At 57.4% G+C, this 19,806-nt stretch overlaps 5 protein-coding genes across 5 annotated transcripts; 3 read left to right on the top strand and 2 right to left on the bottom strand.

The window, feature by feature from the left end:
* Positions 1-1,941: 1,941 nt before the first annotated feature.
* CH63R_07980 (uncharacterized protein) lies at positions 1,942-4,284 on the bottom strand (the record flags this gene model as incomplete). The annotated part of the gene is made up of 2 exons (XM_018302954.1): positions 1,942-3,121; positions 3,260-4,284. 2 exons carry the CDS (start codon positions 4,282-4,284, stop codon positions 1,942-1,944), a joined length of 2,205 nt encoding a protein of 734 aa, XP_018157732.1.
* A 4,931-nt stretch (positions 4,285-9,215) lies between these two features.
* CH63R_07979 (Alpha beta hydrolase fold-3 domain-containing protein) lies at positions 9,216-10,226 on the top strand (the record flags this gene model as incomplete). The annotated part of the gene is made up of 1 exon (XM_018302953.1): positions 9,216-10,226. One exon carries the CDS (start codon positions 9,216-9,218, stop codon positions 10,224-10,226), a length of 1,011 nt encoding a protein of 336 aa, XP_018157731.1.
* A 4,342-nt stretch (positions 10,227-14,568) lies between these two features.
* CH63R_07978 (Ubid family decarboxylase) lies at positions 14,569-16,123 on the top strand (the record flags this gene model as incomplete). Its single annotated transcript, XM_018302952.1, has 3 exons — positions 14,569-14,660; positions 14,768-14,840; positions 14,951-16,123. 3 exons carry the CDS (start codon positions 14,569-14,571, stop codon positions 16,121-16,123), a joined length of 1,338 nt encoding a protein of 445 aa, XP_018157730.1.
* A 565-nt stretch (positions 16,124-16,688) lies between these two features.
* On the bottom strand, positions 16,689-17,468 carry CH63R_07977 (SCP-like extracellular protein; the record flags this gene model as incomplete). The annotated part of the gene is made up of 1 exon (XM_018302951.1): positions 16,689-17,468. The coding sequence occupies one exon, from the start codon at positions 17,466-17,468 to the stop codon at positions 16,689-16,691; it is 780 nt and encodes a 259-aa protein (XP_018157729.1).
* A 1,511-nt stretch (positions 17,469-18,979) lies between these two features.
* On the top strand, positions 18,980-19,762 carry CH63R_07976 (uncharacterized protein; the record flags this gene model as incomplete). The annotated part of the gene is made up of 4 exons (XM_018302950.1): positions 18,980-19,118; positions 19,177-19,254; positions 19,323-19,403; positions 19,482-19,762. The coding sequence occupies 4 exons, from the start codon at positions 18,980-18,982 to the stop codon at positions 19,760-19,762; spliced, it is 579 nt and encodes a 192-aa protein (XP_018157728.1).
* Between the last annotated feature and the right edge of the window lie 44 nt (positions 19,763-19,806).

The raw sequence follows: 19,806 nt of genomic DNA, 5'->3' as shown, positions 1-19,806 counted from the left end.
TTTTCCTTGCTGCAGTATTGGTGACTTGGGCCTGCAGGAGCTCCAGCTTATGCTGGGCAGTAGCCAGCTCATAGGCCTGCTCGCTGAAGCCTTTTTTCACCTTCCGGAATAGAAGGCGTTGAGTGAAGGCATCATTCTCTAGCTCTGTGAATAGCTTCAACTGCCCAGCCAGATCCTTCATCTTCCTTGGCGTCGACCACACTACTGCAGACGACGCAGATGCCCATCCTTCAGCTTCCTTGCCTTCCTTGCCTCCAGACTGCCCTTTGCTGACCTGATCTGAAGATGCTGATGGCTTTGGTGTTGTTGGGAGTAGGAGGGAGCTCATCAGAGGCTTCGCCATAGAGACAGGCCATAACCCTGTCCATTTCCAACCACTTCTGATGTTCTGCATCGTCATACCTGCAGTACGAGCCTTCTGATAACAGCCTATAAAGTTCCTCTTGCCTACAATAGTAGAGTCATTCCACTGACTAAGGTATCCAAGCTCCTTCCTATAGGCTGCCTTTACAGGGCTGAAGACTGACTGGTCAAGTGGCTGGAGCACATGGGAGGTATGTGGTGGTAGGAACAATAGATGGATGTTATTAATATAGCAGAGCCACATAAAGTCCGTCGTTGTGTGACTCCCATGGCCATCAACAACCAGCAGTCTGGCCTCCTCCTTGCCCTCCTGGCCCTCCTTGCCCTGGGAGGCAGTCTGAGGGATAGTCTGAGGGATGAAGACCTTCTGCAGCCATTCAACTGCAGTGTCGTCTGTAGTCCATCCATTCTCTGTTGCAGTGAACTGCCATCCTTCATAAGGGCCAAGGTCTAGAGGAAACCACTGCTGCTGGACTGTCTTGCCCTTATATATAATGAGGGGATCAAGGGCATGGCCCAGGGCAGAGATGCATTCGATGATGGATACCCATGCCCTTGATCCAGGCTGTTTCTTGCGTACAGACTTCGTCTCAGACATGCCCAGCACCAGCCCATTAGATCCCTGGCCCTCAAGGATACCAGTCTCATCCATGTTGTATCTATTGGATGGTTTAATGCCCTTGACCTCTGGTATGGCGAGGAGTTTGAACCAGTCCCTGATAACCTCAGTAGATGCTCCATTAACACGTCTAGAGTCAATAAGGCGACTTCTCTGGACCTTGATAGATGGGTTTCTCTTTAGAAAGGCATGGATCCAGCCCTTTCCTATAGGCTCCTTGTCCCCCATAGCACAGAGGATTCGTTCTGCGAATGCCCTCACTTGTTGATGGGTTGGGGCAACACCAAGGGCATGCTGGATTCGCACCCATTCAGCCAACTTAGCCTCCTGGTCAGGGGAAAGCCTCTGAAGGTCTGAAAATGCTGCTGCCCTTGCCTGGGTGCCTGTGAGACGGTTGTGGAGGGTGGTAATTGGGATGCCATATTCGCGGGCTGCCTTCCTTAGGCTTTGGCCGTCTGAAACAGCCTGGATTGCCTGATTGACTTCATACTCGGTATACTGGGCCATAAGGCAGGAATAAAGGTCCTCTGAAAAAATGAGGTTATTTGCATAAGGTATGAAATTGTTGTGATAGTTCGAAGTTGGAGGAAGTAGGAGGCTGGTGGTGGGGTTGAGGCATTTTTAGGTGTTCCAAATGAGGGGGTGTTCCAAAAGTGGGTATGTTGACTTACCACAAGCATGTTCAAGAAGTATCAGGTTATACAGCATTAATAAAATCAGTATGAAGCCATGTCACTGGGTCAGCCAGTACAGAACCTTATTCGAGACTTCAGACAAGTCATCAAAGATAGTTGCCACTGAATTACTATATACATTCCATGCGTGTGCAATTATCTACTGAAAGACTAAACTTAAGGTGGTGGTGGTGTTTGCGTCATTAATCATAGCAAACCCGTGATTCCCGCCGTATCCCCCCCCCCCCATCATACACTAAACTTATATGCTCGTTATTCGAGCCTCTATCTCAGAGAACCACCCTCCCTCTCGAGGATGGTGAACTTTTGCACCGACGATCGCGCCAACGGTCGTCCCTCGTACGGCCCGAGACCTTCCCGGTCCAGACTGAGCGGGATCTCGCCGGACGTCGCCTGGCTCTCCGGCCGCAGGTGCGACCTCTCGTCCTCGGGGTCCGTGTATCTGCTGAACCTCGACTGGATGAACAGCGGCTGCGCCACGCCGTAGTGGCTCACCGGCGGCGTCCCGAACGGGTTCTCCCGTATCTCTGGGCGGCCGACCTCGACCTCGTTCAGGTACGGCGTCGACGACATCCTCGTCGACACCATCCGTGAGAGACCGCCCCGGGCGGACCGCAGCGAGCCCCTCATGGACCTCACGGAGCCCCGGATCGACCGGACGCGGCTGTACGCCTCGGGTCGCGGCGGCAGCACGACCGGCTTCTCGCCGTTCACGCGCCTCGTGCTAAAGGCGACAATCGTGCGCCCGGAGCCATCCCGGCCGAGGCCGGACGAGTCGACGACCTCGTACGGGTGCCCGAGCCCGATGAGCTCGTCCTCGATCTCCTCTCTGGTGAGGAGCGCGGCCTCGTAGTCCTCTTCCCCGGGCTTCGGCTTGCGCGAGTAGTCGCCGGGCCCCTTGGAGCCGTTGGGCACGTGGAAGAGCAGGTCGACGCGGATGACGGCGTAGAAGACGACGACGAAGATCTCGAACATGAAGCCCGTGGTGTAGAAGACCTCTTTGCTGAAGATCTTGTTCGTCGACGTCGGCGGCTCCGGGTTCAGCGTCGCCGCGAGCCGGACGGCGTGGCCGGAGATGAGCAACGTGGCGCCGATGAGGAGCACGGCGATCTTCTGGTGGGTGTCGCCCTGGCCGAACCGCTCGGGCCGGGGCCCCGGGATGGTGGAGGCCACGATGACGCCGATGACGGGGAGCACGGCGAGCAGCATGATCCAGGAGACGCCGGCCTTGAGCAGGTTCAGGGCGGTGTCGACGCGGTCCTGGTCCTCGATCTTGAAGAAGGAGACGCCGATGGAGGTGCTGTTGAGGACGACGACGGCCGGCACGGAGAAGAGGAAGAAGAGGGTGAAGACACGCAGGGCCGGATGCCATCCGAAGTGCGGGTGGATGGACCTGATGATGCGCTGGCCGAATATAATATTGACCACCATGACGACGACGGAACTGGGGAGTTTGTTAGTTGTAGGTTCTTAATATCTCTCTCCTTCTCTTGGTAAACATATATATGGACAGATATACGTGTGTGTACCATGTACAATAGACACACATACGTATAAGCGAAGAGTTGACATGGAAACTTACCCTCCAAACTGGACAATGAGCGCCACGAGGATGACGACGCGAGTCTTCTCAAAGGCCCAGACGATGCGCATGATGCACGTGACGGTCCTGACCATGCAGAAGTCGAACATGAGGTCCGACAGCAGGAACTTGTGGCCCCGCTTGGCGTTGGCGCGGTAGATGCGGATGTGCGTGTACGCGCCGGCGGCGAAGAGCAGCAGGAAGAGGAACGTCACGGGCACGTCGATGTTGGTGCTCGGGTCGCCGCCGATGAAGACGCCCGCGGCCGGGTCGACGAGCCGCTGCTGGGGCGGTGCCGCTCCCTGCGCGGGGGGCAGCGTCTGGCCGGGGGCGACGGCGCCGCCGCCGGTGGTGCTGGCAGGCAGGGCGATGGGCACCGTGCTTGACGACATGGCGGCGGCAGGGGTTGACGTTGTCGACGATGACGGCGGTGGCGGCGGAGCTGAGAAGACTGGTGGTGAAGCGGTTGTGGACTGCAAACGCTGCGTTGTTGATGGCGGAGGAGGAGGAGGCGGGGATGGACGTGCTGCAACTGAAGTTGTCCTAAGCGTTGTTCGAGGAGGAGGAGGAGGAGGAGGTGGTGGAGGGGCAGCTGAAGTTGAAGCCCTCGCTGCTGTCGTTCGTGGCGGAGGTGGAGGCGGAGGACGTGTAGAAGTCGGTGTTGGTGGTGGTGGTGGTGGTGGCGGCGGCGGCGGCGGTACTCTTGTTGATGTTGTCGTCGTCGATGTCGAGGTTGATGTTGGCGGCGGAGGAGGTGGAGGAGGAGAAGGAGGAGGCGGAGGAGGAGGAGGTGGTGGTGGCGGAGGCGTAGTCGCAACCGGCGCTGTTGTTGAAGTCGAGTCCGCCTGAGGTTGGCCGGTTGGGAGTTCGGCTATGAAGGACGTGGCATCAAGGAGCTGTCTGCCCTCCAGTTGCGGTTGTTGTTTCTGTTGTAGTTGCTCGTGTCGTTGTCGATGCCGCGCAGGTCCTATGCGTAGGCCTGCCGTTACTGCTGCTGCTATCGTAACGATGCTGAACAACCTCATGGTGTTGCTGAGACGAGTTTGAGGGCGGTCTGTACAGGCCTCTCAGGGTTCTCTCTCATGTGCGATGAGAAATTAGTTTTTAATCCATGCCAGCATGTGTTTGTTGTTTGTTTGTTTGTTGTTATTGTTGGTGGTGGTGGTGTTGGAATGGTGATGAGAGGCTAGAGAGAGTGTGTGTGAGAGAATCAGAAGCAGAAGCAGGTGAGAGACGCTAGCACGAAAAGAAGGACTCCATGACCGTACAACCACGACGAGATATGTGATGGACTGATGGGGCTGATAGAGGGACAAGAAGGAGGAGGGTTAAAGCGGGGAGAGGGAGAAGGAGAAGGAGGAAGACGAGGGTTGAGGCAAGGTTAAACAAGACCAGGGAGTGACTCGAGCAAGCCATGTCCCAGTCGGCAACAGTCTGCCGGGATCACTGACGACCTGATTACTCTGAATGGGGGGATGGGGGGATGGGGGGTGTGCGGCCCCTCCCTCTCTCTCGCTCTCTAACGAGGACATGGTTGAAGGAGGCTGAAGGCGTCTGGCCCATTCCCGGAAACAAGACGTTGCCCGTGTCGAGAGCGCCGTCCTGGATCGAGTTCTTGGGGTATGAGTGTATGTGTGTGTGTGTGTGTGTGTGTGTGTGTGTGTGTGTGTGTGTGTGTGTGTGTACATGTGTGGGTTGTGCGTCACTCGGATCTGTGTGTAAGTCGATAGAGTTAGAGAATGGGTTTCAACGACGGGGTCTGCCCGCCCACCCGCGCGCTACACATGCACCATCCCTACCCGCATCCGCTTTGAGTCTTTGCTTACCCTTGGTAAGTGGTAGTTTAGTGAGTGTAAAAAAACCATTAGTGAGTACACCATTCCTTTGCAGTCCGATCTCTACATCGTAACTCGCTGCTTTCCGAGCCGGCTGAGGTACGAGCCAGAACTGACAACGGTGACCCCATCACGCCCCAGATAGCCGAGAGGGGGGGGTGATTCCTTTTTGACGTTCTGAGGCACCTTCGTGACAGCGTACGGGAAGATGGGATGGGCCGTCCGACATTGTCGGTCTTCTCCCCTTTCTGCTGCCCTGTCTTCTTCCCTATTGTTCTTTGCCGGATACTTACCTGTATGCAGACGAGGGGACGGAATGAAACGACAACTGCGCAACACCCGGTTGGAAGCCGGTCTGATGAGGATCGGTCGTAAACATTCTACCGTCGCCCGGATAACAATTCCGTGCCAGGCGTAGGTAGGTACAGCCAGCAAACACCACACGGTGAAATCCTGAATCCCGGCTCTCGTCCGAAGAGAGTAAGTAGAGCGTGTTAGTCACGTAGCAAGGGAGACGCGGGAAGAAATGCTCGGGTTACGTGCCGCCGGCAGCTGTATGTAAGTACAAAACGGGCGGTTCGACGCCAGTCGCCACCCATACCACACCACACTCTCTGAGTATTACATACGACGTATTACCTGGATACGGATACGGGGTTCGTCTCTAGAGCATCGGGGTTCAACGAGAAACTCTACCGACCACCCCCTGCTCGCACTCCATCTCGTAAGACTACAGCCGGTATGGGTGGTGGCCGGTTGCCCGCCTGCCTACGATGCACACATCCAATGAAGACAGATTCCGTCCCTGGGAATCAGCATTTCCTCGTGTAGGGCAGCAGAAACTAGTAAACAATCACGATGCCCAATGTCGGCCCGTTCGTCCTTGGCGGGATGTGCATCTAAACTTCTGAACTCGGATGATAAAACACCAACAGGCCAACGTTAACATTATCTCTCAGCCCCCACTGGGCCCTCAAGGCATCGGTTGCATCCCTCACCGAAGTGTGATGTGTGAGAGAGGCGCTCACAAGCCAGTGGACAGTCTTTTCCCATGTCACAAGCTTCGGCAGCTCGGGTTTGGTGTTCCCCTTGGCGGTGCAGTCAGGTCCGAAGGGCAAAAAGAAAGAAAAAAGACAAAAAACGAAAATCAGGAGAGCTGATGTCGAATCCCGTCATCCAAGGGATGCCACTGGGAGGGTCATCCCTGGACCCTTGGGCCTGCGGGTTGGAGATCATGAGTCCTGTCCCTCGATCGATGTTTGTATGAGGAGACCCAAACGGGCAGCGCGGGGGGGACAAATGCGGCCACATGGAACCCGGCGGTGACATAAGAACGGGAAGTTTCCCATGAGGAGGAAGCCAACCCTGTCATACACTAAGAAGAGGAGCCCTTGTCGACGTGCCCGCATGCATTTCTAGTTTGGGATGGGGGAAATGACATATGGCATATGGCCGGCCACCTCTTCTTCTTTTTTTTGTTTGGCTCTATTCTTACCCGACGGATAGAGAGGAATGAGCCTCTTCTTATGGTTGTCAACGGAGCGCCCATTTAAGCTTGACGGGCCCCCAATATCCATCTCGCAGCTTTTTTCGCCGTCAAGTGACCTGTAGACAAACAATGGTCCAGTTGTGATTTGTGACATCGCAGGACGCGCCTGGCATCACCGACTTGCTGATGGGGCCTGAATGGAGTTCGATGACGATGCGTTTCCCCCCCCCCCCCCCCTCAAGGCCGACTAATCCATATCTGCAGCGCGGCATCCTGCAGACTGGAGGCTTGAAGAGTGGTCTTGTGGTAGTTTAGCTCCGTTTTGGGGCAACTGAAAAAGGGTTATCGAAGACTGTGGACTGTTGGGAGTTACAGACACCCTCGATCCTCGGATCACTGATTCCAGTGTCGGTATCAAGGAACAGCCGAAAGCGCCCCCCCCCCTCCATATGTCAGTCGATGCCGGCGCTGAAGGGCACGCACCTCATCGAGGCCTAGGGGGGCGCCATCTGCGGATTTGGTTCCTGGCGGGTGGAAAGTCTAACTCCTGACATCGGGGGCACGGGTCTCGGGGACCTGGGCGGCGGACAGGCGGACAGGCGGACAGGCGGACAGTTGGCATTGGCACGTTCCGAGAATCGACAAGAGGGCACGGCACCGGGTTCGTCGTTGCTGCCGTCGCCGTGGATAAGCTTGTCCCTAGATGGGGTATGTGCCCCGAGTCGAGCCCAGGAGAGTTTTGACAACAAGAGCGTTAATAACGACCATGTTTCGATGAACCAAGTCGTACTTTGAGCAAGAGGATATGTCTCTCTCTGTGTGTGTGTGTGTGTGTGTGTGTGTTTGTGTGTGACAAAGGAGAACAAAGAAGAAGACGAAGAAAAAGAAAGAAAAAAAGGCCAGCCAGTTTCTGGTTCGTCACTCCAATAAGCCGCCATCACTAATCGGCCCCAGATGACATGGGAACCGAGGCATCTTGGCTAGTCTCGATGCAAATTGCCAACTTCGGCTTTCAGCTAGCATGACCGTCACCCTTGATTACTTGTACCACAGTGAAGCGCTCCAAGAAGCTGCCGAGGCAGTGTGCGTATCTGGTAGTAAAAATCAAAAACAATTCTTAAGAAAATATAATCAAAAGGTTGGAATCTCTCCTCGGTTTCCGTGTATACAAAGGCCACTCGACCGCCTTGCTCCAAAAGCTACACACAGACGTTCACATAATCTTACATCGTTCGCTCGCAGCCCGTAGCTTGAGGCGAGGGCACTGCCGGGCCACACCCGCATCCAAGACCGACGTAGACTTTGCATCCCCCCCTGATCCGGACTATGAGCGTCCAAGAGGCCGAGGCCCTCTCCGTCGCCTCGGGCCGGGTTGTCAGCCAAAGTTTGCATCTTGTCTTTCGTATTGTGGCGTGTACACCAAGGTACTCGAGCCGATGCCATTGTACGCCAGAGTGTCGGAAACGCCCTCGCATACTTTGTTCTTTCGGTCCAACGGGTTTGGGGGGGGGAGGTGTAAGTTTGTGCGTGGAATAATACACCTTGAAGGGAACTGGTCAATCTGGGGGTCTGAGGGTGTGGCCGTTGTGGACAAGCCTCATGCCTGTGGCATGACAAGCTGCTGGGCGCGGGAGTTGATCAAGATTATTTGTATGTTTACGTTCTTTTCGGTTTGTTGTTTCAATCTCCCTTGAACGCGGCACTTTTCTTGCGCAACCAACCACCCTCACAGAAATAGATGTGAGGCCCGTCTGCCGTGACTTGTATGAGCTCCTCTCCAAAGCTCTTTCTTGTCAAAAGTGCGCCAGGCCGTCAAACGGGGGATCTGACCATTGCCCGAGCTGACCATTGACAAGTCTGAGAGCATGTCACAATCCAAGACCCATCTCCGTCTGGAACAAGCTCAAACACGCGCGGCGACCGATAAACGCGCGGTTACGCGTAGCCCAGACCGTTGTTGATGCGGTTCGATGAACCATCGCCTCAGTTGGGAGATGGACAAAGCCATGCCACCCGGGCTGACTGCTGAAGGATGATTGATCATGGGGGGTAGACAGTCAGTTGAATCGGATTGTAGACCTTAATCACCCTTTAGTCTTACCAATCTCCGTGGCGACCAGGACGGCTCCGCAGTGCTACAGTAGCATCACGGCAATGATCAATAATGGCCGTGATCCGGTCTTTGACACGAGGCGGGACCGGAGATTCGCGAGAGGCGAGATCTCAGCCCCGGCCGCGGCTACATCGGCCCTCGGCTAGCTACCCTTCACTATTGACATCCTAGCCCCATCAACTGGCCAACTAGTTGGCAAACGTCCACTCAGACGTGTAGCTAGCTGGCTGGCTGGCTTGCTGCCTGGCTTTGTTAGCCCGAAGGATCATCCGCCCGTGGCTGGCGGCGGCTTGTGGAGTAGAAAACACCACGCATGGCGCGTCGTGCGAATTGTTCCGAACCTCCGTCTCCAGGTTTGAATACTGGTTTCCGTTTCCGGGTTGAGTACTAATCTCTCCATCACATGGACGGCAAAACATCCCCGAAACAAGACAAGAACAGGCCGGCTCAATACTCTCGACCCCCGTAACACGGACAGACTTTGCACTCTCTCTCTCTCCCTGTTCAAACACGGACAACATGTCGTCCCAGAACCTGCTTCCCAGGCCGCCGTACGACCCTCAGCTGGTCGCGGCGTTCAGCCGGATGCTGCCATACCCCCAAACGGCCGAAGACATCGTCAAGGGCCGCCAACTGCGCGCCGCCGCCATGGCCCCCTTGCAAGCAGCCGTACGCAACGACGAGCACCTGTCGGTGGAAGACCGGACGATCCCCGGCCCGGGGGGCCAGATCCCCCTCGTCATCCTCCGGTCCAGGAACTCCCAAGCGGCCACCGACGGCGGGCGGCCGGGCATCCTCTACTTCCACGCCGGCGGCATGGTGCTCGGCGACGCCTTCTTGGCGATCGAGCCCTTCGCCCGCATCGCCAAGGACCTCGACGCCGTCGTCGTCAGCGTCGAGTACCGCCTCGCGCCGGAGCACCCGGCGCCCGCGCCCCAGGACGACTGCTACGCCGCCCTGCTCTGGACCGCCGAGCACGCGCGGGACCTCGGCATCGACCCGGCCCGCCTCATGGTCGCCGGCGTCTCGGCCGGCGGCGGCCTCGCCGCCGGCGCCGCCCTCAGGGCGCGGGACACGGGCGGGCCGGCGCTCTGCGCGCAGCTGCTGGTGTACCCGATGCTCGACGACCGCGACGCGGGCGTGTCCAAGAGGCAGTTCCGCCACGACACGCCCTACGACGCCACGGACAACAACGGCGCGTGGAAGTGCGTGCTGGGCGACCGGGCGGGCGTCGAGGACGCGGCCGCCGTCAGCTCTTACGTCGCGCCGGCGAGGGCGACCGACCTGTCCGGGCTGCCGCCGGCCTACATCGACGTCGGCACGGCCGAGCCGTTCCGCGACGAGAACGTGGCGTACGCGACGAGGCTGTGGGACTGCGGCGTGCAGGCCGACCTGCACGTCTGGAGCGGCGGCTTCCACGGCTTCGACCTGCTGGGCCTGGCCGTCGGGTCCGAAGTCGCCCAGGCTGCGCTCGAGACGAGGTTGGGATGGGTCAGGAGAGTCTTTGGGCTGGCCGAGAAGGCTGCTTAGTGCGCCGGACACGTGTGTAGATGGGAACGGGTCAGGGGGTCGTGTGAGCGCGGAAGAGAATTATGCATGAGGCTTGTTTGCAGTCTCAACTCGTAGTGCACTTGGCGAGCATTGCCATTCGTCGTCCCAAGCCGGGTTTCTCTATCCTGCATTTCTGATATAAGTTCAAACGCAGCGGCAACTCCTTATTCCGTCCGGACCACCGGTTGAGTTCCAGGATGAGGCGGCATGAAGACCATGATCAACAATGACTGGCCTTGAGCTAGCTGGTAGTGAAACAACAGACAGTAAGCAAGTTGGAATCAGAGTAGCTTGACAAGAGTTACCGATGCAGGCCAAGAGCCTCCGCGCTTCCAACTCAGCCACTATCCAATGAAACAGGTCCGAGATGTGACTTGAACCGAACGGACATTTGCATGCGGGATGCCAGCGGTCAGACGCTGGAAGTGCTTCTTTCCATGGCTAGCTGCTGGATGAGGACCTGCCAGACAAACCTCGGACGAAAAGAGAGGACAGACGCACGATTACGTACCAACGCAGAAGCGAGGTTGATGGATCAGAGAACCTGCCAACCTGCTTCAACCCGCAGCAGACATAGCCGCCGGGCTCACGTCAAACCCGCATTGGTATATATCCCGTGGGTCGACGGCACGCGGCTGGCCGACGAACAGATCATCGCCGTGGTCTCCTCCCCATTTCCTCTTCCAGCGCGTCTGTGCAGCCACACGCCACCTCCTCCTCCACCCTCCGCCCGCCAAACAACATGACACCGGTTGTCTAAGCGCCAAAACTCGACACGGTCAGTGTGTCGACGTGCCAACCTCGGACGACAGACCTCGGTTAAGCAACTGACAAGAAACGGGATCCAGACAGGGCAAAGGAGGGGGCATGCCTACTTGGGGAGGGGAGGGGAGGTTGGAAAGAAACAAGGGTGAATTAGTCTTTTGTTCCTGCATCTGGGGGATGTGCCGGCCAGCCCGTGGAGGGCGTACCTGTATGTTAATGGGTGTGTGTTGAGTGTGTGTGTGTGTGTGTGTGTGTGTTTGTCTCCGTTTCATAAGGTCGGACGGGGTTGACCGCGTTTTGGGCGGCTGAAGGCAGTGCGGTCGTTGAGAGAGAGAGAGACAGTAAACAGTCGGACTGATAGAAAAGAGGGGAGAGAGGGAACCTGGGCGGCCGAGGGAGGGACTTGGTGCCATGAAGACACTCCCGAGACAACCTCCCGTGCGTTGGCCCCCTCCTCCTCCTCCTCCTCCTCCTCCTCCCCCGATGGTCTCGGCCTCCCGTTGTCAGTCCCGGAGCGGCACAGCCCGCCGCGCGGTCTGGGTAGATCATGGCGATCGATCCATGCCGACAACCGTACCTGACTAGGGAGATGTTCCTGGGCATGGACATGTTCACGGCACAGGTGTTTCCGAAGTCCGTGTCAACGAAGTATAGGAACGAGGAAATAGGAACGAGGCGGTCGTTGGTGGGAATGGCTAGGTTCATGCCCATTCACGAGAGAGGGATCTAGTCGTCCACTACGATGCGGAATTGTACTCCCATAGTTTGGCCAAGCCCCTTGCTCTTCGCATCCGGTCCAATGAGATTTCTCTCTTCGTGTCCAGCCCAATGAGATTTCTCTCTTCGGCCGTGAAGCTTTTCCATGTACAAGGTCTACAACTACCTCTACGACGAGTCTGTCACTAATAGCGAGTGCTGGCAACAAGCATGGCCCAACCGTGTGAGGGCTCGGCCTTTGGCACCCACTGAGGGTTCCGCGGGAATTCGCGCCGATAATCCTTCTTTCTTTTTCGGGGGTTTTCTTTTCCTTCTTTTCTTTCACTTTTTCATTCTTCATTTTTATTTTAGCTTTTCTCTGCGGCCAGGAACCTCTAACGACATTTACGATGTAAATGCTTCCAAGGTTTGTCGGAAGGGGGGTTGACGCCATTCGGCTCCCCCCAGGAGGGACGATACGAAATCGGACGAGCCGTTGCAGCCAATACCCTCCTCTCGCAGGCCAACGAGTGCGAATGCGACATCATGAACGAGAAGCCTCCGAGGTTCTCACGTCGGGGCTGGTAATTCCGGCGTGCTTATGGTTCCCCAGGTGGTCTGGAAATCGTGGATCACTAGTGAGGCGACAACCAGTCTGGCGTCACAAATTCGCTCTCGACCACCGGTATCATGGCATCTGGCCGTCTGGACCAGGTCGGGTCATTTGTGTCTCTGACGGCGACGGGGATCGGAACCCGAGAGCCACTCCCGTGTTCTCTCGACATTATTCGTCTTTTGTCACAAAAGACTCGAGGCGTGTTTGTTGGATGCTACCATCGCTGACTTCATATCAACAACCCGCTTCCCCCCAGCATCCCGCCACAGGTCGAAGGGAATAGATGGCTGTTGAAGTGTAAAACAAATGAATACCAAGTCAGAGAGAACCGCAGTAACAAAGATCTTCGAACCACCCTAGTGGTTGTATTCCAGAGGCAAAAGTAACCAAGTAGCTCGTCAGCGCCTTGCTAGGCCTGAGCTGACAACCTCGAGGGCCTCCTCCATGCTCTGGGAGGAGGGAAAAAAGATGAAGCTCCATCGACCATTTATACCAATTCTAAAACTGATCTTTTGACGCTCTATTGAATACTAAGAAGGAGATAGACTTGACTCACCGTTCGAGACTTTGTGTTCAGAACTTGACGTTGTGTTGTGACTCAACGATTCTGGATATATCTCGCAATACAATGGGTTTCGAGAATATCCGTGTTCAACTGGACAACATCGAGAAAAGCGGAGCCAACAAAGATGGAAATGAACAACATCCTCATGCAGCCTACGGATGTCTGGAGTCTCGCCGGTGAATTCTGCCGTCCCCATAAGACTCTTCAGCTCAGCCAAATGGATCCTTGCCAACATGAATTCCCATACAAATGTTTACAGACGTTGCTGGAGCTACGAGATTTACCGTTGTGTACTGTCCCGGGTTTTCCACCTCGTAACACCTTTCAACTGCCCCCCATCAGAACTGCCGCCGAGCGAGCAACGGTGGAATCTCCACTGATAAAGACTGGAATGCTTCGGCGGCGTTGGCCCGCCGAGACCGTTCGTCCTGCCACACTAGAAGTTTTGGAATTCTGGAATCCCGGGAATTCGCCCAAGACACACACACACACACATACACACACACACACAAACATACCCGCCTCGCCTAGCGTCCGGGCTATCGCCAATCCGACCGAAGCATACCGGATGCGTAGGAGCGAACATTCCCTCGGGGTTAGTCTTCTTCCCCCTCCCCCTCTCCCCTTGTGGTTGAAGAACACTTCCATTGCCACGAGGGACTTCGGCAGAGAGAGATAAAACAACATCTTTGTGATACTACTGAAGCCCCACGCCCACGTCCTAGCCCAGCCGGGAGCATCAGGGTCCGGCGTGGCCAGAAAGAAAGAGCCTCCCTCCTCCCTTGGCTCTTCGCTCGATAACTTTGTTTTTCCTTCTTCCTCGTGGATCGATCGCGGTGGTAACGGCTGGGCTTTCCGTCAAAAAAACGCAGCCCCCCGCCCAGGATTTCACTCTTCAAGCCCCTCTGAGGGATCGGTTCGAGTCTAAGCCATCTCCGTCGCTGACGTCGGGAGCACATCGCCGCTTCCAGAGCGGAACCGTCCCCCCCGTGAAGGGGGTTTGGACATTCGCGAGCCTCGCTACGAAAGCAGTTGTAGAATCGTTGGAAATTCACTTCCTCAAACTGCATGACCCTGTGCTACTGTGCCGTTGATATCTTCCACCCCAGGCCGTCCCCATGATTCCACACCATGCCAAGGCTGGGTCATCCTCTGGATCAGCGCCCCCGGACTTTTCATGCCACTCTCCCGCGTGCCATCTGTCGTTGCGGCTGCTTCGCCCAGGATCAACTCCGATCCTGGTGCCGGGCTTTGTTGTTGAAACCGGCAGATGTCTTTAGACTAGCCCGCCTGGGAAGAGATGACCACCTGTCTTGGACTCTTGGGAATTGAATCCTCCCGCCCCCCCTTCCTTCGGTGGTCTCGCTCGACCTGGACCGGAACCGCGAGTGACAGGCCACCGATGGCTTTTCTTACCTCGTATCGCCTCGCCTCGCGTGAGGTTATTGCCTCTGGGACCCCCTTCCTCCGGACCCTTGGCGTCCGTCCGTCCGTCTGTCTGTGTAGTTGGTCTTTGGTCTTTAGTCCTTCTCTCGTCAGGCTCTCCCTCTCGAGTGACCGTTCATCCTCGACCGTCCCTAGATAGACCCTCACCCTCCTACGAAATCTCATACCTCGCCCCTGGGAAAGTCCTTGTCGCATCGTTGGCCCTCGAGGCCGCCCTCCTCAATCCAACCGCCATGGTGGAAGTCGACGAGCACTTCGCCGCCAGGCTCCGGCGGCAGGGCTGGATTCATTACGGGCTGGGCATCGTTTTCATCCTCCTCAGAATGTGCGTCACATCCCCCCCTTGTCTCTCTCCTTTTCTCACTCACTCTCTCTCTTTCTCTTGGACCATGACATCTGAACTCTGTTGATGCTGACCCTCCGGGAGCACAGGTACGGGAGAGCAAAGAGGTTGGGAGGAGTGACCAACTACCAGACCGACGACTATCTCCAGATCCTCGCCGCTGTACGTCCTTTCATCGCCGGATCCTACGGCGAATCCCCCCCCCCCCCTACCCCTCCCCTTCATCCCATCATCCCGGCTAACCCGCCCGCCCGCCCGCCTCCTCTCTCCAGATCCTCTTCACACTCCTCGTCGTGTCCCTTAACCTCATCACCGACAACGGCGGCTCGAACCTCTACCCGCCCGACCAGCTCGCGTCCTTCACGCCGTCCGACGTCGCCGCCCGCGTCGCCGGCTCCAAGCTCGTCCTCGTCTCGGAGCAGGCCATGCTGAACCTCATCTACGTCCTCAAGGCGTGCGTGCTACTCCTCTACACGCGCCTCACGCTCGGCCTCACGGCGCAGCTCTTCGTCCGCGGGCTCGCCGTCTACGTCGCCGTCGGCTGGGTCGCCACCCAGGTCACAATGTTCGCCGCCTGCCGGCCCTTCAGCGGCTACTGGGCGGTGCCGCCGCCCGACCCGCAGTGCGCGACGTACGAGAGCTACGCCATCGTGCAGGCGTGCTTCAACATCTCGTCCGACGTGCTCATGCTGCTCGTGCCGCTGCCGCTCGTGCTGCGCATGGAGGTCCCCTGGCGCCAGAAGGCGGTGCTCGTCTTCGTCTTCTCCCTCGGCATCTGCGTCGTCGTCGCCGCGCTGCTGACCAAGATCTTCAACCTGAAGGACCCCTACAGCCCCGTGTACATGCTGTGGTACATCCGCGAGGCGGGCGTCGCCGTCTTCGTGTCGAACCTGCCGCTCATGTGGCCGCTGCTGCGGGAGTGGTTTCCGTGCCTGCGCGGCGCGAAGGCGACGAACGTGCAGCCGGCGACGACGACGCAGAACATCGGGCGGACCACCAAGACGGTGAACGGGTCGTCGGGCGTCATGACGCAGAGCTTCGGCGGCTGGCAGCCGCCGCCGCATGGGACGATGGCGACGACGACGACGACGACACCGGCGACGGCGAGGAGAGATACGTTTGAGGAGTTTGGGTCCTGGCTGAACGCGGACGACCTCGAGCTGCAGAAGTCGTCGCAAGCGCTGGGGTCGGGATCGAGCCAGCGGCATATGCTGGAGTGGGACGAGGAAGACATCGAGAGCTCGCCGCCCGGTACGGAGAGGAGGAGCCGGAAGAGGAGGTCGTCGCTTCCGGGGGCCCTCGTGCCGGGCCAGGCCGGCGGAGAACAGGCGAGTCCGCGGCGGCAGACGATGGAGCTGGATGTCGAACGGGGGCTATACAGCTGTTACGGGCCGGGACAAGACCTGTCGCCTCTGAAAACGATGGACTTTGGCCGGATGAAATAGCCCGTTTGTGTTCTGGTTCCATGTAGGTTACATGTAGTTCGGGATGGGCATTGCCGGCGTACCTTGTAAAGATATCGACGGGACGCCCCTGGGTTACTTGCTGCTTTGGGGGCGGTACATAAGAGGATGGATGATGGGTACCTAGTGAAACGTGAATAGCGAAGCATTGATAGAGGCGCCCACCCCGTCGGAGAAGCCGATCTGACCGATCATCGACGGGCGAGGGAAGGGGGGGTTCTGCGGCGTTTGGATGGATGAAAAGTAACAAAGTATTCGTATTCGCGTGGCTCGATTCGCACTGGTATCTATAACGGGAATCAAAAACAAGGGGGAAAAGGGGGCATAACTAGGGTATCGAAGCAATTCCAAACACGCGAGCACAAACTCTTTCCCTACTCGGTTCCTCGTCGACGATCATCTTTCTCCCTCTCTCTCTCTGAACATCCCAATCGAATCCCGGCCGGCGAGACTCCTACGAGGTTCAGGGGTGTATGGATGTAGACGATGCACATCAGTATTTCTCAGTTCATCACAACTTGTCCTTCCCTGCCTCGTCCTCCGACGCTCAGTCCAGCCAGGTCCAGGTGCCCGTGACCCTCCCCTCGTCCTTGTCGGCCAACCGCTCAAAGACGGCCGGGCTCAGGTCCAGGTCGGTCGGCTCGCAACCGGTGCAGCGGTCGACGACGGTCACGTCCACGGAGCCCTCGCCGTCGCGGCGGACGCGGATCTTCTTGCCGCACAAGGGGTTGGTGTTGGGGTTGCCGCCGGTCTGCACCTCGTCCCAGATGTAGTGCGACACGGAGACGATCATGTCCGTGTCGCCGTGGGTCTGCCCGCAAGCGCCGAGCCCTACGGCGTAGTACGTCAGGTCTCCCGTGTGGACCTCCTTGTTCGTGGGCAGAGGCAGGTCCTGCTTGCCGTCGCCGCGGTTCGAGAGGCCGAGGCCCAGGGCGAGCGGGAGGACGAGCAGGAGGAGTATGGCGAGCGGGAGAAGGACGAAAAGGAGGAATCGCTTGCGGGAGAGGCCCACGTAGGTCTTGTGCGGGGGCAGCAGAGCGTCGAAGCGGGCGTGGAGGGAGGAATGCGTTCTTGGGGTCGCAGTCACAGCCGCGGTCGTGGTCGTCGCCGTCGTGGCCGTTGCGCCAGCCGAGTATGCGGGAGGGGGATGATGAGCTGAGGCTTCTTTGGCATACGGCTCGTCAGAGGTCGTCCTGTAGCCGTGTGTCGCCGATGACGGGACGAAGCGATCAAAGAGGGAGCGACGCTTGTTGGTGGCAGGCGTCTCCCAGGCGGGCGTCTGGTATGCTTGCGCTGGGCGCTGGATTGCCTGTTCTTCGTCGGCCATTGTGGTCGTTGCGAGGGTGTTTCGGTGTCAGAGACAGTCGTAGGGGCGATGCGATAGTCGTCAAAGACGGCGACCGGGTGACATTGTTCGTAGGATCAAAGAGAGCGAATGTCCGTGTCTTGCAATGTCGCGAATCTAGATGAGGCTCGAATGTTTGTGTGTGTTTGTTTGTTTGTTGGTTTGTGTCGATGGAAGGATGGAAGAAATTGAGAAACAGAAAGCGGCGCCAGAGGTGGCGGTGGTTCGGAGATTGCCTGTTGCGTCGGCCAGGTTGTCAGGCTGTCGGATCCCCAGGGGGGGAACCCGACCAACCTGATGACGGACGAGTCGAGGCGGTGGTTGGCGATCTTGACTGTTGTTGTTGCCAGGATGGGAAACTTGATTTCGCAATTGAGTGTGGCTGGTGGTTGATATGGCTTGTGTGGCGCAAGGTCAAAGTAGCTAATGTGGCTGGTGGAAGTTATCTGACCGCACGGACCAAGCGGCCAAGAGTGACATGTGGGTCATGGTCTGTATCTGGTCAAGCTCCATTCTGCTGGGAAGGTACGTACCTTTGGCCTTTTCCTCTCACAACTAACCACTAACACATGTCTCTTCAGCTTCGTCCCCTTCTTACAACGAAAGACACTTCAAAACGTGGCAGCTTTTCCTCTTGAAGCTCCATTCCTGGTGATGAGAACCCTACTGTAATCCCAATCAACCATCATCCGCCTGGTCGCCACCTTACAAGTGTTTCCTGGATCTCATCGGTCTGGCTCTGGCTCGGATGCCCGCATATCAACCCACCGTATCATCGCTATATCAGCAACACCCTTGCTTTGTCTGCCATTATCTGACCGATGTTCCATCCTTGATATCCAATTACTGCTCAATCTGATCACTTTCTCATGCATGTCTGGCTTAGCCAAAAGGCGTCAGGCGTGGGGACATGCTACAGACAGACCTGTGCAGTTCAGGGTTGTCCCTGAAGCCTGTGTCCTGCTTTAACCTAGGTAGCTCAGCCTACACGCCGGGAGGCATACGACATGGTTTCACAGATTTACAATTCCAGCAATGTTTCTTAGGAGTTTTTGTCTCCCGCTTATCATCGTCATTTGGCACACTCTGCATGCAGGATCCCGCCATCTCAGCCCTACCATACATACACCGGCGCAGAGTCCTGAGAACCCCGGTCTGGGTTCAACAATGATGGCATTCAATAGTCAAGCAGAATTCTCGACATGAACCCGAGCCCGTCATCAATGAAATCCGCCTAGGTTCCCCGCCAGCGATTCAGAACGACGCCGGCGAGGCCGATAGGATCCCGGTGCCGTGTGGGTGTCTCTGATGCCCTGGCCTTCGTGACGCCCCCCCAAGATGATTTATACGATGACAGCCCATGTATGATGTCGAGTGTTTCGCGCCTATGGTATGTTTCTTAGACCGCACGGTAAGCAAGAAGGCCATCAGCTACCCCGTCCGTATCAAACTGTCGCGACACCACTTGAACGCTCCAAATCACGAGAACCACCATGTTCTTCAGCTGCCGCCCTCGCCAAACCCCTCGCCCGCCTCGGCCGCAGTGCCTGTACTCCGGCTGCTCTCACCGCGCCTTGCGATGCGATTCAAAGAGCGAGGGCAAGGCCATGCTCTCGCTCTACTGCAAAGATCGTCAGTTCTCCAGGGCCCCTCAACCTCGGTAAGATGCCACGCTGACCATGGCCCCCAGACGCCTGTCGACAACGCTTGGGCGAGCTGATGTGCCCGAACTACAAGGCGTCCGGCTTTTCCAAGTACTGTGAAGACCGTACGTTGTCCTTGCCGCTCTCTCGCCGTCATTTCATATCCTTGCTGACGATGAACGGCGCCCACCAGACCGCCGCTGCGAGAACCAAGGCTGTCCCCACCAGCGCATATGCTGCGATACGAGCCAGGACTGGCCCTACTGCCAGAACCGTGAGTCCCAAACTGCCTCGGCTCGGTCTCATCGCCAGACATGAATACGGACCGATGCTTAACATCATTCGTCTCCAGACACCTGCTTCCACCATGGATGCCACCAGAAGCGCGCCTCCAACTCCCGCATGTGCGTCCATCACACGCCTCTGTGCCTCATCCCAGGCTGCGGGCACCCCCGCGTCGACGACGGCCTCTACTGCCCCTCCCACAGCTGCACCGACCGGGACTGCAACAGCGTCATCAACGGCGGCCACTGGTGCCAGGACCACCGCCTGTGCAAGACGGACGGTTGCGGTCTCCAGCGGGCCGTCACGGCGGGTGGGAAGTCCGAGGACGTCTGCTGGCAGCGTGAGTAACCCCCCTTTACCGGGCCGTATCGAACTCTTGGATGTTGAATATT

This window comes from Colletotrichum higginsianum, chromosome 5 (assembly GCF_001672515.1).
Source record: "Colletotrichum higginsianum IMI 349063 chromosome 5, whole genome shotgun sequence".
Lineage (NCBI taxonomy): Eukaryota > Fungi > Ascomycota > Sordariomycetes > Glomerellales > Glomerellaceae > Colletotrichum > Colletotrichum higginsianum.
Note: the sequence above shows the minus strand (reverse complement) of the source record. Positions and strands in the feature narration are given on the sequence as shown.